Raw genomic sequence first — 14,034 nt, 5'->3', positions numbered from 1 at the left:
TCATAGAGACAGAGAGAGGCAGAGACACAGGCAGAGGGAGAAGCAGGCATCATACAGAGAGCCTGATGTGGGACTCAATCCAGGGTCTCCAGGATCACGCCCTGGGCTGCAGGCGGCGCTAAACCCCTGCACCACCGGGGCTGCCCTTTTTCCCTGTTTTGATATGAAATATTGTTAGGTAGTCTGTGGTATACACTGGAAAATTTCTGTCTCCCCATTGCGGAGGGCAGCCTATGCCCACACAGCAGTTTTTTTTGTTTTTTTTTTTTTTTTTTTTTTAATTTTTTTTAATTTTTTATTTATTTATGATAGTCACAGAGAGAGAGAGAGAGGCAGAGACACCGGCGGAGGGAGAAGCAGGCTCCATGTACCGGGAGCCCGATGTGGGATTCGATCCCGGGTCTCCAGGATCGCGCCCTGGGCCAAAGGCAGGCGCCAAACCACTGCGCCACCCAGGGATCCCTCACACAGCAGTTTTTCCACTGCCAATGAAGACAGCTTCGCTCTTGGTAGTCAAAGTGGAGATCGTGTAAAGTATGATAATATTGTGAAAATTGACAGCTGTCATTACGAGCCTACCTTTAGAATATAAAAGAGCAAGTACCCAAGATTCTCCAGCAGTGCTTCTAAAAGCACGTCAGCTCCTCTTATGCCAAAACTTCCTAAGCATCATTGAGAAAGAAGACACTCTGTGTGAAGGGTTTAAGGCACATTTGGCCAGGGGAAAGTAGAGTCAAGTCAGGGTTAGTGCAAGGTTAGCTATAATTCTCTCTAAGTGGTATAGTTATTTATTCTTTTAAATAATTTTTGTACATCTTTGAATATTTTCTGATAATCACATGTTAACAATGTTGTGAAAAAAAATCAGTGAAGCTATAATTAGTGTATGACAGGCAGTAGATGAGAGGATGGTCTCCTTTCTCTGGAAACATTTCCTCTGAGGGATCAAAGAGAAGGCGTTCTGGAGTTGTGAATACTACAAATCTAAATAAACAGGAACCAAGCATTCATTTTTTTCTAAACCACTTCTGTCATTTGATTTGATTTCAATTCTAGGGCAGTAGCACTGACATACCAAGAACACCTTGGGGTGATTTACTTGACCCTCTCAGAAGACCCTAGTCCTCGAATAATTTTCCACAACAGATGTCCAGTAACAATCCTTATAAAGGAAAATATCAAAGGTATGTTTTATAGCATTGAATTTAAATAACATAAAACCTATATTCTTTCTGGAGGTTTTTATCTAGCAGCTACCCATGATTGCTTTGAAGAATGTTTAAATAAGAGTATCATTCATCCCTCCCTTTTCAAGAAGTTTCTCCTGCCGCATTATGTTTACTATCCCTCGGTCTTTGTCCTCAAGGCCCAAGTCTGCACATGTGTTTTTTTGTTTTTTGTTTGTTTTTAGATATTCCAGAGTTTGAGGTTTATTGCCGAAGAATTCCTTCTGAATCCTCAATTCATCATGAACTGTATCATCAGATTTCCAGTTATCCAGACTGCAAGACCAAAGACTTACTTCCCAGCCTCTTCTTGAGAGCAGAATCTCTGGAGGACGTAACAGCCGAGTGGAGCGATGCCGTCGACATCAACAATCAGGGGACACAGGTCAGTGAGCCATGCATGTTCCTCCCAAGGCCCAAAGACAGATTCCCTTTTCTAAGGTTCCATGCTTGTCTGTTTTTAAACAGTTTTCCAAATGCTGAACTTCTTGTTCTCTGTATGAGGACACCTGTGAATCCATTTTCATATGTCATCATTCAGTTATAAATTCTCAAATACAAGTATGTGTCTCCAAAGCGTACTATCCAGCTATTTACCAGAGAGGAGTATTTGGTAAAGGCCAGCCCCCATTGGGTCTAATCCAAGGTCAAAAACAAAATAAAATTGTTAGACTTCTCTACATAGAGGATAGCCCTCCTGTCCAGAATTTAGGAAAATCATAATGCCAACCCTAGATTCATCCCATTTTTTCTAAGTTTTAAAACTTAATATAAAAATATACATATTTTTGGGATCCCTGGGTGATGCAGCGGTTTGGCGCCTGCCTTGGGCCCAGGGCGCGATCCTGGGGACCCGGGATCGAATCCCAGGTCAGGCTCCCTGTGCATGGAGCCTGTTTCTCCCTCTGCCTGTGTCTCTGCCTCTCTCTCTCTCTCTCTGTGTGACTATCATAAAAAAAAAATACATATTTTTAAAATGTACATAACACTTAGCAAATATAAGTACCAAGTTACAAATTCTGAACAGGTAAATGTCCCAATTGGTCTCTCTCTTACTCTCAGGGGTGGATGGTGTTTTATTTTTGTTGAAAATGGCATATGAACCTAGCAGTTCATTTCTGCTGTACTTAAATTTTACCATTTTTAGGTGTATAATTGAAAACACTCACTCTCTGGTACAACCACCACCACTCTGTTCCATCATCCCAGACACTGTACATTTAGGCAGTGATTCCCCACTCTCCCTCCACTCAGCCCTTAGCCCCTGGTAACCACTGCTGTACCTGGCATCTCTGAATGTGTCCAGTTCACGGCACCTCATGTAAGTGGAATCTTACCATACTTGTCCTGCTGTGCCTGGCTCAGTCCTTAGCATAGGATCTTCAAGGCTCTTTCCTGTTACAGTGTGTGTCAGCACTTCATTCCACTTTATGGCTGAGTAATGTTACACTATACTTTGTTATACCTATGAATTCATTCGTAGGTCCCATCTACTATAATGGTCACAAGACACCTATTAAAGTTATAAATATATTTCCCATAATAATGATTATCATTTAATAATCGCCTACTATATGCTAGGCATTGTGCTAAGCACTTGGCATTCATTCCTCTCTAACCCTTACAGTACCTGTACCAGACAGGGCCATGGGCTGCATGTGACAGAAGTGAAAACTGAGCCCTCTAGGAGTAAGGTGACCTAATTCCCATGTGTTACAAGAGAAGGGCCTGGGATCTGATCCAGACCTGCCTGACTCCACAGCACTGCTCCATACCACTATGCCATGATCCCTACTTCCCTACCCGGCATTCCTGAGGTTCCCTCTTCCCCAGCCGGCATGTTCTTTCTCATCTCTCTAGATTCTCTCTCCTCCCCCCCACTAAAATCTCCCCACCACCAGCCCCTCTCGGTGTTCATATAACATTTATAACAATTGCATCTCTTTCTCTTCTTTTTATGATTGTATCTGTTTACTTGAGAAAGAGAGAGAGAGAGAGACAACCGAGCAGGGGGAGGGGCAAAGGGAGATGGAGAAGGAGACTCCCCACTGAGCAGGGAACCCAACATGGGGGGGGCAATCCCAGGACCCCAGGATCATGACCCGAGCCGAAGGCAGACCCCCAGCTGACTGAGCCACCGACGCTCTCCTGCATTTATTTCTCTAAATTTGTTTCCTACCAAGTTGGAATTCCTGGGAGTCAGATACCTGCTATATTGATCCTTAACCTGAGGCAGAGTGCCTGTCAACATAGTAAGAATAAATATCAAATCAGTAAATGAACAACTGAACGAATGAATGAATGAATGAGAAGATGAGATTAGGTGAGAGAGATTGTGTAAAGGAAGGAAAGAGAGCCCCAGGTCTGACCTTGGGAAAGGCCAGTGTGTCAGTGCAGAGCAGCCGCAGAGACTGAGGAAACAAGCAGAGCAGCAGGAGGAGAACTGGGCTGGGGAGAGATGGAAGACCCCAGAAGGACAAATTTATAGGCTATAAAATGGCGGGGAGAGGGAAGCATGGTAGCAATTGGAAATGACAATTGTAAGTGGAAGGTAATTGTAAGTAGAGGAACCCGTGAAAAGACCAGGAGACCACGAAGCAGAGGAGGTCAGAGAGGAGGAAGCCATGTCCATGCAGCAGGGGCAGAGTCAATCAAGGAGAAGCTGGGGAAAGTCAGTGAGGACCTGTCTGGAGAGCCCAGTGCAAGGCCCAGGGGTGGAATTCTACTTGCCCACAGGACATCAGAAAAGAGGTGGGGAGGGGCATAGGTTAGGGAGAGCTATTTGGAGGGAGGGACCAGAAAACTGAGTGAACTGAGGCACCAGGATGAGTTTATTGTGAGGTATGGAGGAAATCATCTGCTGAAAGGGCTGGTGGCCTGGAGAAAGAGGTTGCTATGGAAACAGGGGAAGGATGGGGCCCAGGCCAGGTGCTCAAAGAGCCGAGCGGCCCTGGGGGCCACACTACCAGCAGACCTGTGTTTGTAACTGGCCCCACACACAAGGGGGTGGTTCCTATCAGCAGCGCTCATTGGCTGCACAGGGAAAATCTAGACCTGTGCAGCCTCAGGAGGCATTCTTGGTCTCATTAAGGTACAAAATAAAGACTGCAGGCTTCCCAAGGCTTCCTGAACTCTGCGTCACTTTGGAGATTCTTCAAACCTTGCTTGCTTCTCTATGTGTAGGGTGTTCTTTACAATAGACTTTCTGCCTGCCAAACCTTATTTCAAGGATTCCCATTCACTCTAAATTTCCTCGAACCTTTGTAGTCACACATACTTCAAAACTAGGAGGAGGTGCTCTTTCCAACACCCTTCTCATCCCTGGTCTGAGGACCCAGCAAAGGCCCACGTTACCATTAATCTTTGAGGAGCTGTGTGCCATATGTCCTGCAGACCGTGGTTCACTTCCTACTCTGCAGGAAGATTCGTTTCAGACCCTCACCGACATCCCCTCAGTAATACACCAGGGCATATAAATCACTGGGGAGCAAAGGGAGCTGTGTCCTCTGATGAAAGGAAGCAGCCCTTCTATAGGAGTGAATTCGTCTTCCAGGAGCCTTTCCTCAGCCCTTGGTCTGAAGCCCATGATGCGAATTTCAAAGCTGACCTTAAAATGAGGATTAAAATACCATAAAACCCCCAATCTGCCCCAAGGAAGACAACTCCTTTAGCTTGTGCCAGAGACAGGCCCCTCACCTCAACTTTGGAAATAGGACCTATTTTGCAAATAGGTGTCAGGTTGTACAATTTTGAAATGGAATATGACAGGGAACATGCAGAAAATAAGTTTATAATCACACAAAGAAGGATTCTTTGGATCAGGAGTTATTGGGAAGACCTGGTAGCATGTAGACCCTGAAATTCTGATTGTACTCGGTGTGGGTTTTCCAGGTTTGTGCTCCTGGCTCACACCTGGCTAGAAGACATCTCAGGGCTTCTCACCAGAGGCCCCGAAGCAACAACTGGTGCTCTTAACCATGACTTTACAGTGGTTGGTGGCCTGACTCCAAGGAAAACCTTGTTTTTTTCCTAATAAATAAGTTGAAGATAAAAAATGAGCTTTACATTGGCCATTTTAAGTCAGTTTTGATCCTATCAGAAAAACAGTTTAGAACCCAGAATAGGTAATGGGGTTGTAGTGTCTGAGGATCAGAGACCTCATTTTCATCAGTGTTAGGTGATATTTTTTTGGATAAAAAGGTACAAAGAAAATGCAGCTACCATTTTACTAACATCGACACTGAGAAGTGCACTTCAGTCAGTGATCATCAAATATGTGCTGAATTTCTAGAATGTGCCAGACGCTCTAACCAGGTACTAGGACCATGTGAAACACAGTGAACAAGAGGGAACACTACCCTTGCCCTCAAGGAGATGCCACATGGAGGAGACCAGTAACAAACAAGTGATCCCTGAGGCTGTTGGGTTGTGTGAACTCTGGGGAAACTGCAAGGGGAGGTCAGCTGTCCTGTTGGGATGGACAGCAGACTAGGTTGAGAGGCCAAGGAGTGTCCGTCTGGTAAGAGACCTCGTGTCTCTGCCTTTGAGTTGAATAGGCATTAAGTAGACAGGAAAGTGGGAGATTTTTCTCAGCAGAAAGAACACGTTTGAAGCTTTGGTGCTCAGGGAGGGAGCCTGGTCCTTTCTGGTCTGGGATCTACGTGCCAGTGTGGCCAGAGTGGCAGATGAAGGAAAAAGGGGCAGAAGGGGGCTGGTGAGGCGATTCGGGGTCACACCTGGCAGGATTCTGGATCTGCAACCAAGGAATTGGGTTTATACTTTAAGAACCATGGGAAGTCTGAATTCTTTCTGAAAAGCAATCCTTAAGCTATTGAAATAGCAAAGGAGGAGAAGCAGTTTGAACCCTAGAAGGTTTGCAGATGAGTTTTCTTCAAAAAAGATCCGGTAAGTTCTCATGATCTTTCATGTTTAGTGGAAGTGTTTAGTGGAGTCAGTGTCCCTGGGGTTTTCTTCTCCATCTGTGTGGAAGATGGGGAATGACAGTCCTTCGTGTTTCTGTAGCTCTCACCATTTACTAAGTGCTTTCACATCCGTAGTGTCTATTCTTTCATTCATTTATTCAGCAAGCTTATATTGAGGAACCATCCAGGGCCAAACCTCTTCCCTGAATAAGGCATTACTCCTGCTCGAAGGACCTGAGCGTAAGTAAATAAATACAGTCAAGTGGAATATGTCCTAAGACAGAGCCTTTGATCACTGCAATAATTCTCAGATTGTTAGGGCAATAATTTTTGTTTATTTTCCTGATGAGAAGATTGAGGCTTAAAAAGTAATCAGCTAGGTGGTTTATAACTAAGCAGGGTCAGGCTGGAACTGGGATCTGCCCACATGTGGCCCAGTCTTGCTTTTCCTGCACCAAACTGAGGTCACTGTCTGACCTTTGAAGTCCAGCCCCAGCTACAGATATTGCTACCTGAAGGTTCATGAGAGCACGGATTAGAAGACGTTTTCTACTTTCGCTTTATCTAGGGCAAGGGTCCCTCCCGTGATGTCTCCCCTCAGTGTCCTAGCCATGGCTTATTCCAGCAGTGACTGTAGGAAAGTTTCTGCCTGTATCAAGCTGAAGATTCTCCCTCTATGGCACCCACTCATTCATCCTTGTTTTAACCTCTGGGGCATCACAGATTGTCCCCTCTAATATAGCAACACTACAATTATTTGAAGGCAGCTTCAACATCTTCTCTAAGTGTTCCCTTATCCAGGCCAAACATTTCTGGTTCCTTGAATCATTCCTTCAGTAAATGTGATTTCCAGACTGATCACCACAGTTACCCTTGTCTGAATACACTAGTGTGTTATGTTCCCTTTTAAAAATCTGGCAGTCAGAATTATACATAGTATTCCAAATGTGGTCTAACCAGCTATTACCTCCCTGTGCTTCCATTAATAAAGTAGAAGATTGAGTTAGCTTTTTATTAACAAGTTCAGACTGTTTGTTATTATTGAACTTGTGGTCAACCACATCCCCCAGGTCTTTATCATATGACTTGCTGTACAGTTGACTTTTTGAACCCAGTGACAGAACTTTGCATTTATCCCCAATAAATTAAATCTTGTTGCTATTGGCCTGGTCCAGCTTGTTGAAATCACTTTTAAAAAAATTGTGATGCTGTCATCCAACATATTAAGTATCCTTGGTAGCTTTATGTCATCTATAGATGTGGTAAGCACACATTCTACGTGTTCATCCAAGTCATTAATAAATGCGTTGAACAGGACAAATCCAAGGTCTTCATGGCTATGGAGGGTCACTGGATACCTCCCTAACACGTGGTTTCGGTCAGCCACTGACACATCAAACTGCACGATCATCTAGTCCACATTTCTTAAAATAAGAAAAGTCATCTCAAAGCATTTTTTAAACCATACTACCTAAGATGTGTCTTATCTTGTTTACAAGATTATCATGAGGCTCTGTGCTGATGAACCGGCACTCAGACATGTAATCAGTGCACTTGATGCAGAGCAGACCAAAGGGCCCACAAGCACTAATGCTAAAGATCATGTAGCCAGATTCCGACACCTTTAGCCTCCATCCAAGAATGTTTACGTAGAAAAAAAAGCTATCAAATCAAATGAGGATCTGATTTAGAAAATGTGCCATAGAGATATTTTGCCTTCTTGCTCACCTTCCTCCTCCACCCCGTATCGGGGCCACACAGATATCACCAAGTTGGCACCCACTTCTGAACATCTGCCAAGTGCCCTAGTCTAGAGTTTTCTATATGTTTATATTTTGTCTCGGTTGAGTCACACCTGCTTTTAAAGATACTTGGGAGTAGGGATTTCCCTAAATATTTTTTCAGCAACTATACAGAGGGAAGAATTAGAATAGAATTCTAATTCTAGAATATCACTATTTTGTTTTCATCCTTATCTAGCCTTTTCTCATTTTAGAAATTCATCTCCCTTATTTTCCTCTCTGGGATATCTCATCTCATTGCTTTAGCTACAACTATCAGCCGGTCACTCTCAGATCTATCCCTGGCGCCTGCATCTCTCCTAAGCTCCATGTCTGTGTTCTTAGCCACCCACCAGACATCTCCACCTGAAACTGAGGAGCACCCAAACCCAGCATGCCTGGAACCCGAGTGATCATACGCCATTTCCCAGGCCAGCTTCTCTTAGAGTCACTACTCCCCAGTATAAAAACCTTAAATACTGTGTATGTAAATTTGTATTGACTTATTGCTCTATGTCAAGCACTCTATAAATATTATCATTAGTCCCTGCCACATCCCATAAAGGTAGATGCTACCCTAAACCCGAGAAGTCACCTTGCACAAAGCAAGTGAACCTGGGATCCAGACTCTGACTGCCAAGCATCTAAGCCTATAGTTTTCCTACTGAACCCCAGTGTCTTCCCTTTCCCTCTTTACCCCCACACATCCAGTAAGTCACCTGGTTCTGGCAGAAATTCCTCAGAAATGTCTCTGGATCCACCCCTTCTCTCTGGGACCATGGTCTACTTCAGGCTTTTTCCCATCATCCCTCTCCCAGAGTTTGGCAGTAGCCCCTCAGAATGTCTCTGTTGTCAGCCTCATCACCTTCAACTCTATATCCACAAATACCACCTAAATGACTAGTAAAATACAGAGTCCAGCCCAGAGGAGGCTTTCCAGTCCACTAGACTACTTAGACCACCACCTGAGACATCTTACTCCTTTATTCCCTCTACAGGTGAAGGGTCAGTCCCATAGCACACCTGCAAATTTCTTCTTCCCTTCAAAGCCTAAGTCTTGACTTCTTGCATATCATGGTTTTCCTTAAGATATTTTCTTACAAGCCACTTGAGCTGGAGATAGAAGTAGTACCTTTTCAATCTATTCCTTTCCAAAACAGGGAGTAAAAGTTTTTATGAAAAATGAATTTTAGGCAAAGGTCAGAACAAATAAAATGGCTGACTTACCTGCAGATCTATTTATGGAGATTGAGTATCTGCCGTCTGTAAGCTGGAGACCAGGAAAACCATAGTGTAATTTAGTCTGGGCCCAAAGACCTGAGAACCAAGGGAGCTGATGATGATATGAATTTACCAGAAGATGAAATAAGACGTCTTAGTTCAACAGTGAGGCAGGGGAGAGGGAGCAAATTATTCCTCCTCCACCTTTTATTCTTTTCAGATCCTCTACAGACCCACCCACCCCACACTGGAGAAAGCAGTACACTGAGTCTACTGATGCTAATCCCTTCCAGAAACATCCTCACAGACACATCCAGAAATAATGCTTCACCTGGCCAGTCAGGTTGCACGCACAATTACTCATCACAAAAGGAGGTAAAAGTCTGAGGTGGGAGCAGCATGAGTGAGGTGTAAAGGACGGAGGCCCAGCAAGGTATACCCCGTGGCTGTTGTAGCCCAGTTGAGAAAGAAATCAGTAAAATACTGGAGGAGGCGAGGAGAGTGCAGAAGGAGTTTTACTAACAGTTACTATGATTTAAGTCTACCTTAGTTGCAGTGCTGGGATGTTTTATATCTCCCTCCTGATTATCCCTAGACATGCAGCCAACAGGGAAAAAGAGAGAGGGACATGGAAAGAGAGACTTTCAAGAATTCATCCTTTTATTTCCTGTGTCCCCTTGTAACTTATTAACTTAGTAAAATTAAATTAGTATAATTTTTTTTAAATATTGTTCATTGGACATGAATCTAATAAGCCATCATTTTAATAAAGATAACTGGATATATAGAAAAGCGCAAGTTTATATTAAAGTGTTTCCTATTTGTAATCATAGTAAAAGACAATGTAGTAAGTAGAGGGCAGGACATGGGGCTGGGATGGCATTCTTATACCCACACTCATGGGAGAGAATCTCACTGATCAAAGTGCTCCAGCACATAAAGGGTAAACACAGAGTGTCCTCCAAGTGTGCAGTGGTCAGAGATGCACAGCTCTTGCTACATATTGCCACTAGCCTCCCCCCCCGCCCCACACACACACACACTCTACCAGTATGAGGTGAAGAAAGAAAAAACACCAAAGTGATGGTGCCCATCAGGACTGACTGGCTTATGCTGCAGTAACGAATAACTCAGCAACAGGAATCCCCTCGGCCATCTGTTATCTAATTGTCCATTTTCCCACACGTGGAACAAACAAACAGCCTCCCCAGGGTTCTGTCCAGTCAGAGCATCCCACTGGAAATCCAGTACTTCTGAGTGATGCTTAGGTCTGGACATGACTGCCTTCTTTTGGAGTTATGAGTTCCTGTCCTTCTGCCCTTCCCCCCATTTTACAAGCTAGGATAACCATGGTAACCCCTCTAAAATGGAAAGGGGAAAGGCAGCCCTGGTGGCTCATCTGTTTAGTGCCACCTTCAGCCCCTCAGGGTGTGATCCTAGAGACCCAGGATCAAGTCCCACGTTGGGCTCCCTACATGGAGCCTGCTTCTCCCTTTGCCTGTGTCTCTGCCTCTCTCTCTCTCTCTTTGTGTGTCTCTCATGAATAAATAAGTAAAATCTTTAAAAAAAAAAATGGAAAGGAGAAGAATGAGTTGTAATGGCAGCCCCGCATCTGTGACAATTATAAAAATTTTCTGAGCTCATAATTTTGGGGTTTATACCCTGGAGCAAGAGCTGGTCTTTGAGCCCTGTTTCTGCTCTTGGAACTGCTCTTAGTATTTTTCTTCTAGTCCCTGAATCATCCCTCAGAGATCTTCCCCAATTACATCTGAAGCTGTGGTGATTCTCAAGCAATCATAGTCTCCTTTAGTCTAGGCTCATGGGTTTACTGGGCAGTAGTCATTTCTCAAAAATTAGTTGATTTCAGAGGATTGTAATACTGATAACCACGTCCATGGTCCTTTCCAAGGTATGTCTGTCTTCTTTACCTCTCTCTAGATTTAAGAGAGCTTCTATGGCAAACTTATACTTTTAATGTAAACTGTCTTCTGAGTCACTTAAACAGTTAAGAGGTTAAGGCAGAGTATTAATCTGCCTTCATATCCAAAGACTGAACTTTGATCTCTTGCTGTCTCTCTCTATTCCCTTTCATTTTTATTTGCAAACTGGCCAATTCTTTTCTGAGCTCATGTCTTCTACAGAATATATCGCCAGAGACAGCCAATAGCAACAACACACGCTACTAATGTTTGTTTCTGAACTTCATCTTTTGGAGGTACCAATGGATTAGGTTTATAATCTGCTTCCCAGGTAATCTCAGACAACAGTCTTATGAAATGTCTTGCTACTTCATAACATGAATTGCCACTGTAGTATCTTCCAATATCAATTTCCGCTGCCTGACCACTAAGCCAAGGACTCATATTTTAGATTTCTGCTGGAGCCTAACTTCTATCACCAATAACTATACTGTATTAGTTAGTATAGGCTAGGTTTTGCTGCCTGTCAGAATCCTAGCATTTACGTCTTGCTCATGCTTTGTGCCCAGGCAGCTCTGTTCTACATGGTCACTCAGGGATGCAGGTGATAGAGTTTCCATTACCTTCTGTCTGCCCCAATGTAACAAATCACCCCAAAAACCTAGAGGCTTGAAAATGACTAATGTCTCATGAGTCTGAAGGCTTGTCTGGATGATTTTTCTGCAGAGTGAGCCTGGGATCACTCATGCAGCCACATTCTGTTGGAGGTTGGCAGAGGGATGAGTTCAGCTGGAAAGTCTGGGCATCTCTCTCACCATGTGGTCTTTCCTGTCTAGGGAGGCTAAACCAGACTTCCTTACATGGTTGGCAGGAGGGCAAACCCCAGCAAGCAAGCTTTGTCAGACTTCTTGTCTCATGTTTGCTGATGTCCCATCAGCTGATGGCAGTCACATAGCTGAGCTCTGTGTCAGTAGGAAAAGGGACTGAATGAAGGGCCTGGAAGCTGGATGTGCAGCTCCTTGACTGTGTAATAATCTGCCACAACCAGCTAGACCAGGAGTCAACAAGCTGCTTCTTCAAAAAGTTTCTTCTTGGGATCCCTGGGTGGCGCAGTGGTTTGGCGCCTGCCTTTGGCCCAGGGCGCGATCCTGGAGACCCGGGATCGAATCCCACGTCAGGCTCCCGGTGTATGGAGCCTGCTTCTCCCTCTGCCTGTGTCTCTGCCTCTCTCTCTCTCTGTATGACTATCATAAATTAAAAAAAAAAAAAATTTAAAAAAAAAAAGTTTCTTCTTCTTCAGTAAATATTTTAGGCTTTGCAGGCCATATAATCCTTCAGTTTTTCAACTTTGCTATTAGAGACAATATATATATAAATAAATGAGCATAGCTATATCCCCCCCCCCCAAATTTTATTTACATTTAACAGGCCATGGATTGGATTTATCCTACCACTGATCTAGAACATAAAGCCTTTATTCGGTCTCTGTAGCAGGGGAAGAAGACTGGCTCTTTTATGCTTTGACTCAGAAGTAACAATATCAATTCTATCTTTATTTTAGCTCATTGACCAGCACTTAGTCACATGGCCATACCTAACCACAAGGGAGTGAGGAGTATAATCCTATTCTGTGCCTAGAAGGAGCTAGGTATGGGTGGACACTAGAAGTCTCTACCACAGGAGCCACAGTGAGATGATATCAAGATGCCCAATCAGATCTTGATTGCATACCAAGTACTGGTTATAAATACTGAAGAAAATGGACACACAGCCATTGCCCTCATGAGCTTATACAGATATCATGATGATTAATACACTAAGAGGGAGAAGCATGCTATACATCTCTGCCCTGGAAGTATTAGTTATTATCTCATCATTTGTGTCCTTGGCTTTTTTTACTAGCTAAGCTGAGAGCAATTGGAGGGTGTGATTAGATCTTTTTGGTTCCTTAGGTGCCTGGGTAGCTCAGTCAGTTAAGCATCCAGTCCTTGATTTTGGCTCAGGTCATGATTTCAGAGTCGGGAGATGGAGCCCCGCATCAGGCCCCTTAGTCAGTGGGGAGTCTGCTTCTCTATCCCTCTTCATCTCCCCCATCCCCACCCCCGGCTTATGTGCTCACGCTCTTGCTCTAAAATAAATAAATCTTTAAAAAACAAAGAAATCTTCTCCATCACTAATATAGTGCCATGCTCTTCGTAGGTGCACTCTAAGTATCAATTAATTGGCTGAATGATTAACAACCAGACCATCAGACCAAAACAAGGATTTATTTTAAGACTTCCGAGAGGGCAGCCTGGGTAGCTCAGCAGTTTAGCGCCGCCTTCAGCTCAGGTCGTGATCCTGGAGACCTGGGATAGAGTCCCACGTCAAGCTCCCTGCATGGAGCTTGCTTCTCCCTCTGCCTGTGTCTCTGCCTCTCTCGTGCGCGCTCTGTGCCTCTCATGAATAAATAAATAAAATCTTTAAAAAAAAATGTGTCCCGGGATCCCTGGGTGGCACAGCGGTTTGGCGCCTGCCTTTGGCCCAGGGCGCGATCCTGGAGACCCGGGATCGAATCCCACGTCGGGCTCCCGGTGCATGGAGCCTGCTTCTCCCTCTGCCTGTGTCTCTGCCTCTCTCTCTCACTGTGTGCCTATCATAAATAAATAAAATTTAAAAAAAAAAAATTTAAAAAAAAAAATACAAAAAAAAAAAAAATGTGTCCCACTCTCACCGCTTTAAAAAAAAAAAAAGATTTCTGAGAGAACCTAGGTACAGGTGCCTAATGTCCCTAGCAGTGAAATACCTACCTCCCTACTCCGTAGAGCTGCCACTGGACAAAATGCTTGACATTGTGAGCTGTTTCTCTGCCTGTGAAAAACAACATGAACTAAAGTCCATGTCTCTTCCATTCTAGTGGTGGGTGAAAGGAAAACATAGCAAAATTTTTCTCAAGTCCAGATTTTCAACCAGGAGAGGTGCCTTA

General features: G+C 44.0%; 1 protein-coding gene across 9 annotated transcripts in view; it reads left to right on the top strand.

The window, feature by feature from the left end:
• VPS13B (vacuolar protein sorting 13 homolog B) overlaps positions 1-14,034 on the top strand; it is a 739,627-nt gene that overhangs the window by 698,391 nt on the left and 27,202 nt on the right. For all 9 annotated transcript variants that reach the window (XM_041768645.1, XM_041768640.1, XM_041768643.1 and 6 more), the window contains 2 exons: positions 1,057-1,184; positions 1,412-1,611. In XM_041768645.1, coding sequence (XP_041624579.1) covers positions 1,057-1,184; positions 1,412-1,611 — 328 coding nt within the window. The remainder of the gene's footprint in view (positions 1-1,056; positions 1,185-1,411; positions 1,612-14,034) is intronic.

Source organism: Vulpes lagopus, chromosome 9 (genome assembly GCF_018345385.1).
Source record: "Vulpes lagopus strain Blue_001 chromosome 9, ASM1834538v1, whole genome shotgun sequence".
Lineage (NCBI taxonomy): Eukaryota > Metazoa > Chordata > Mammalia > Carnivora > Canidae > Vulpes > Vulpes lagopus.
The sequence above is the reverse complement of the archived record's forward strand: the minus strand, read 5'-3'. Positions and strand labels throughout refer to the sequence as shown.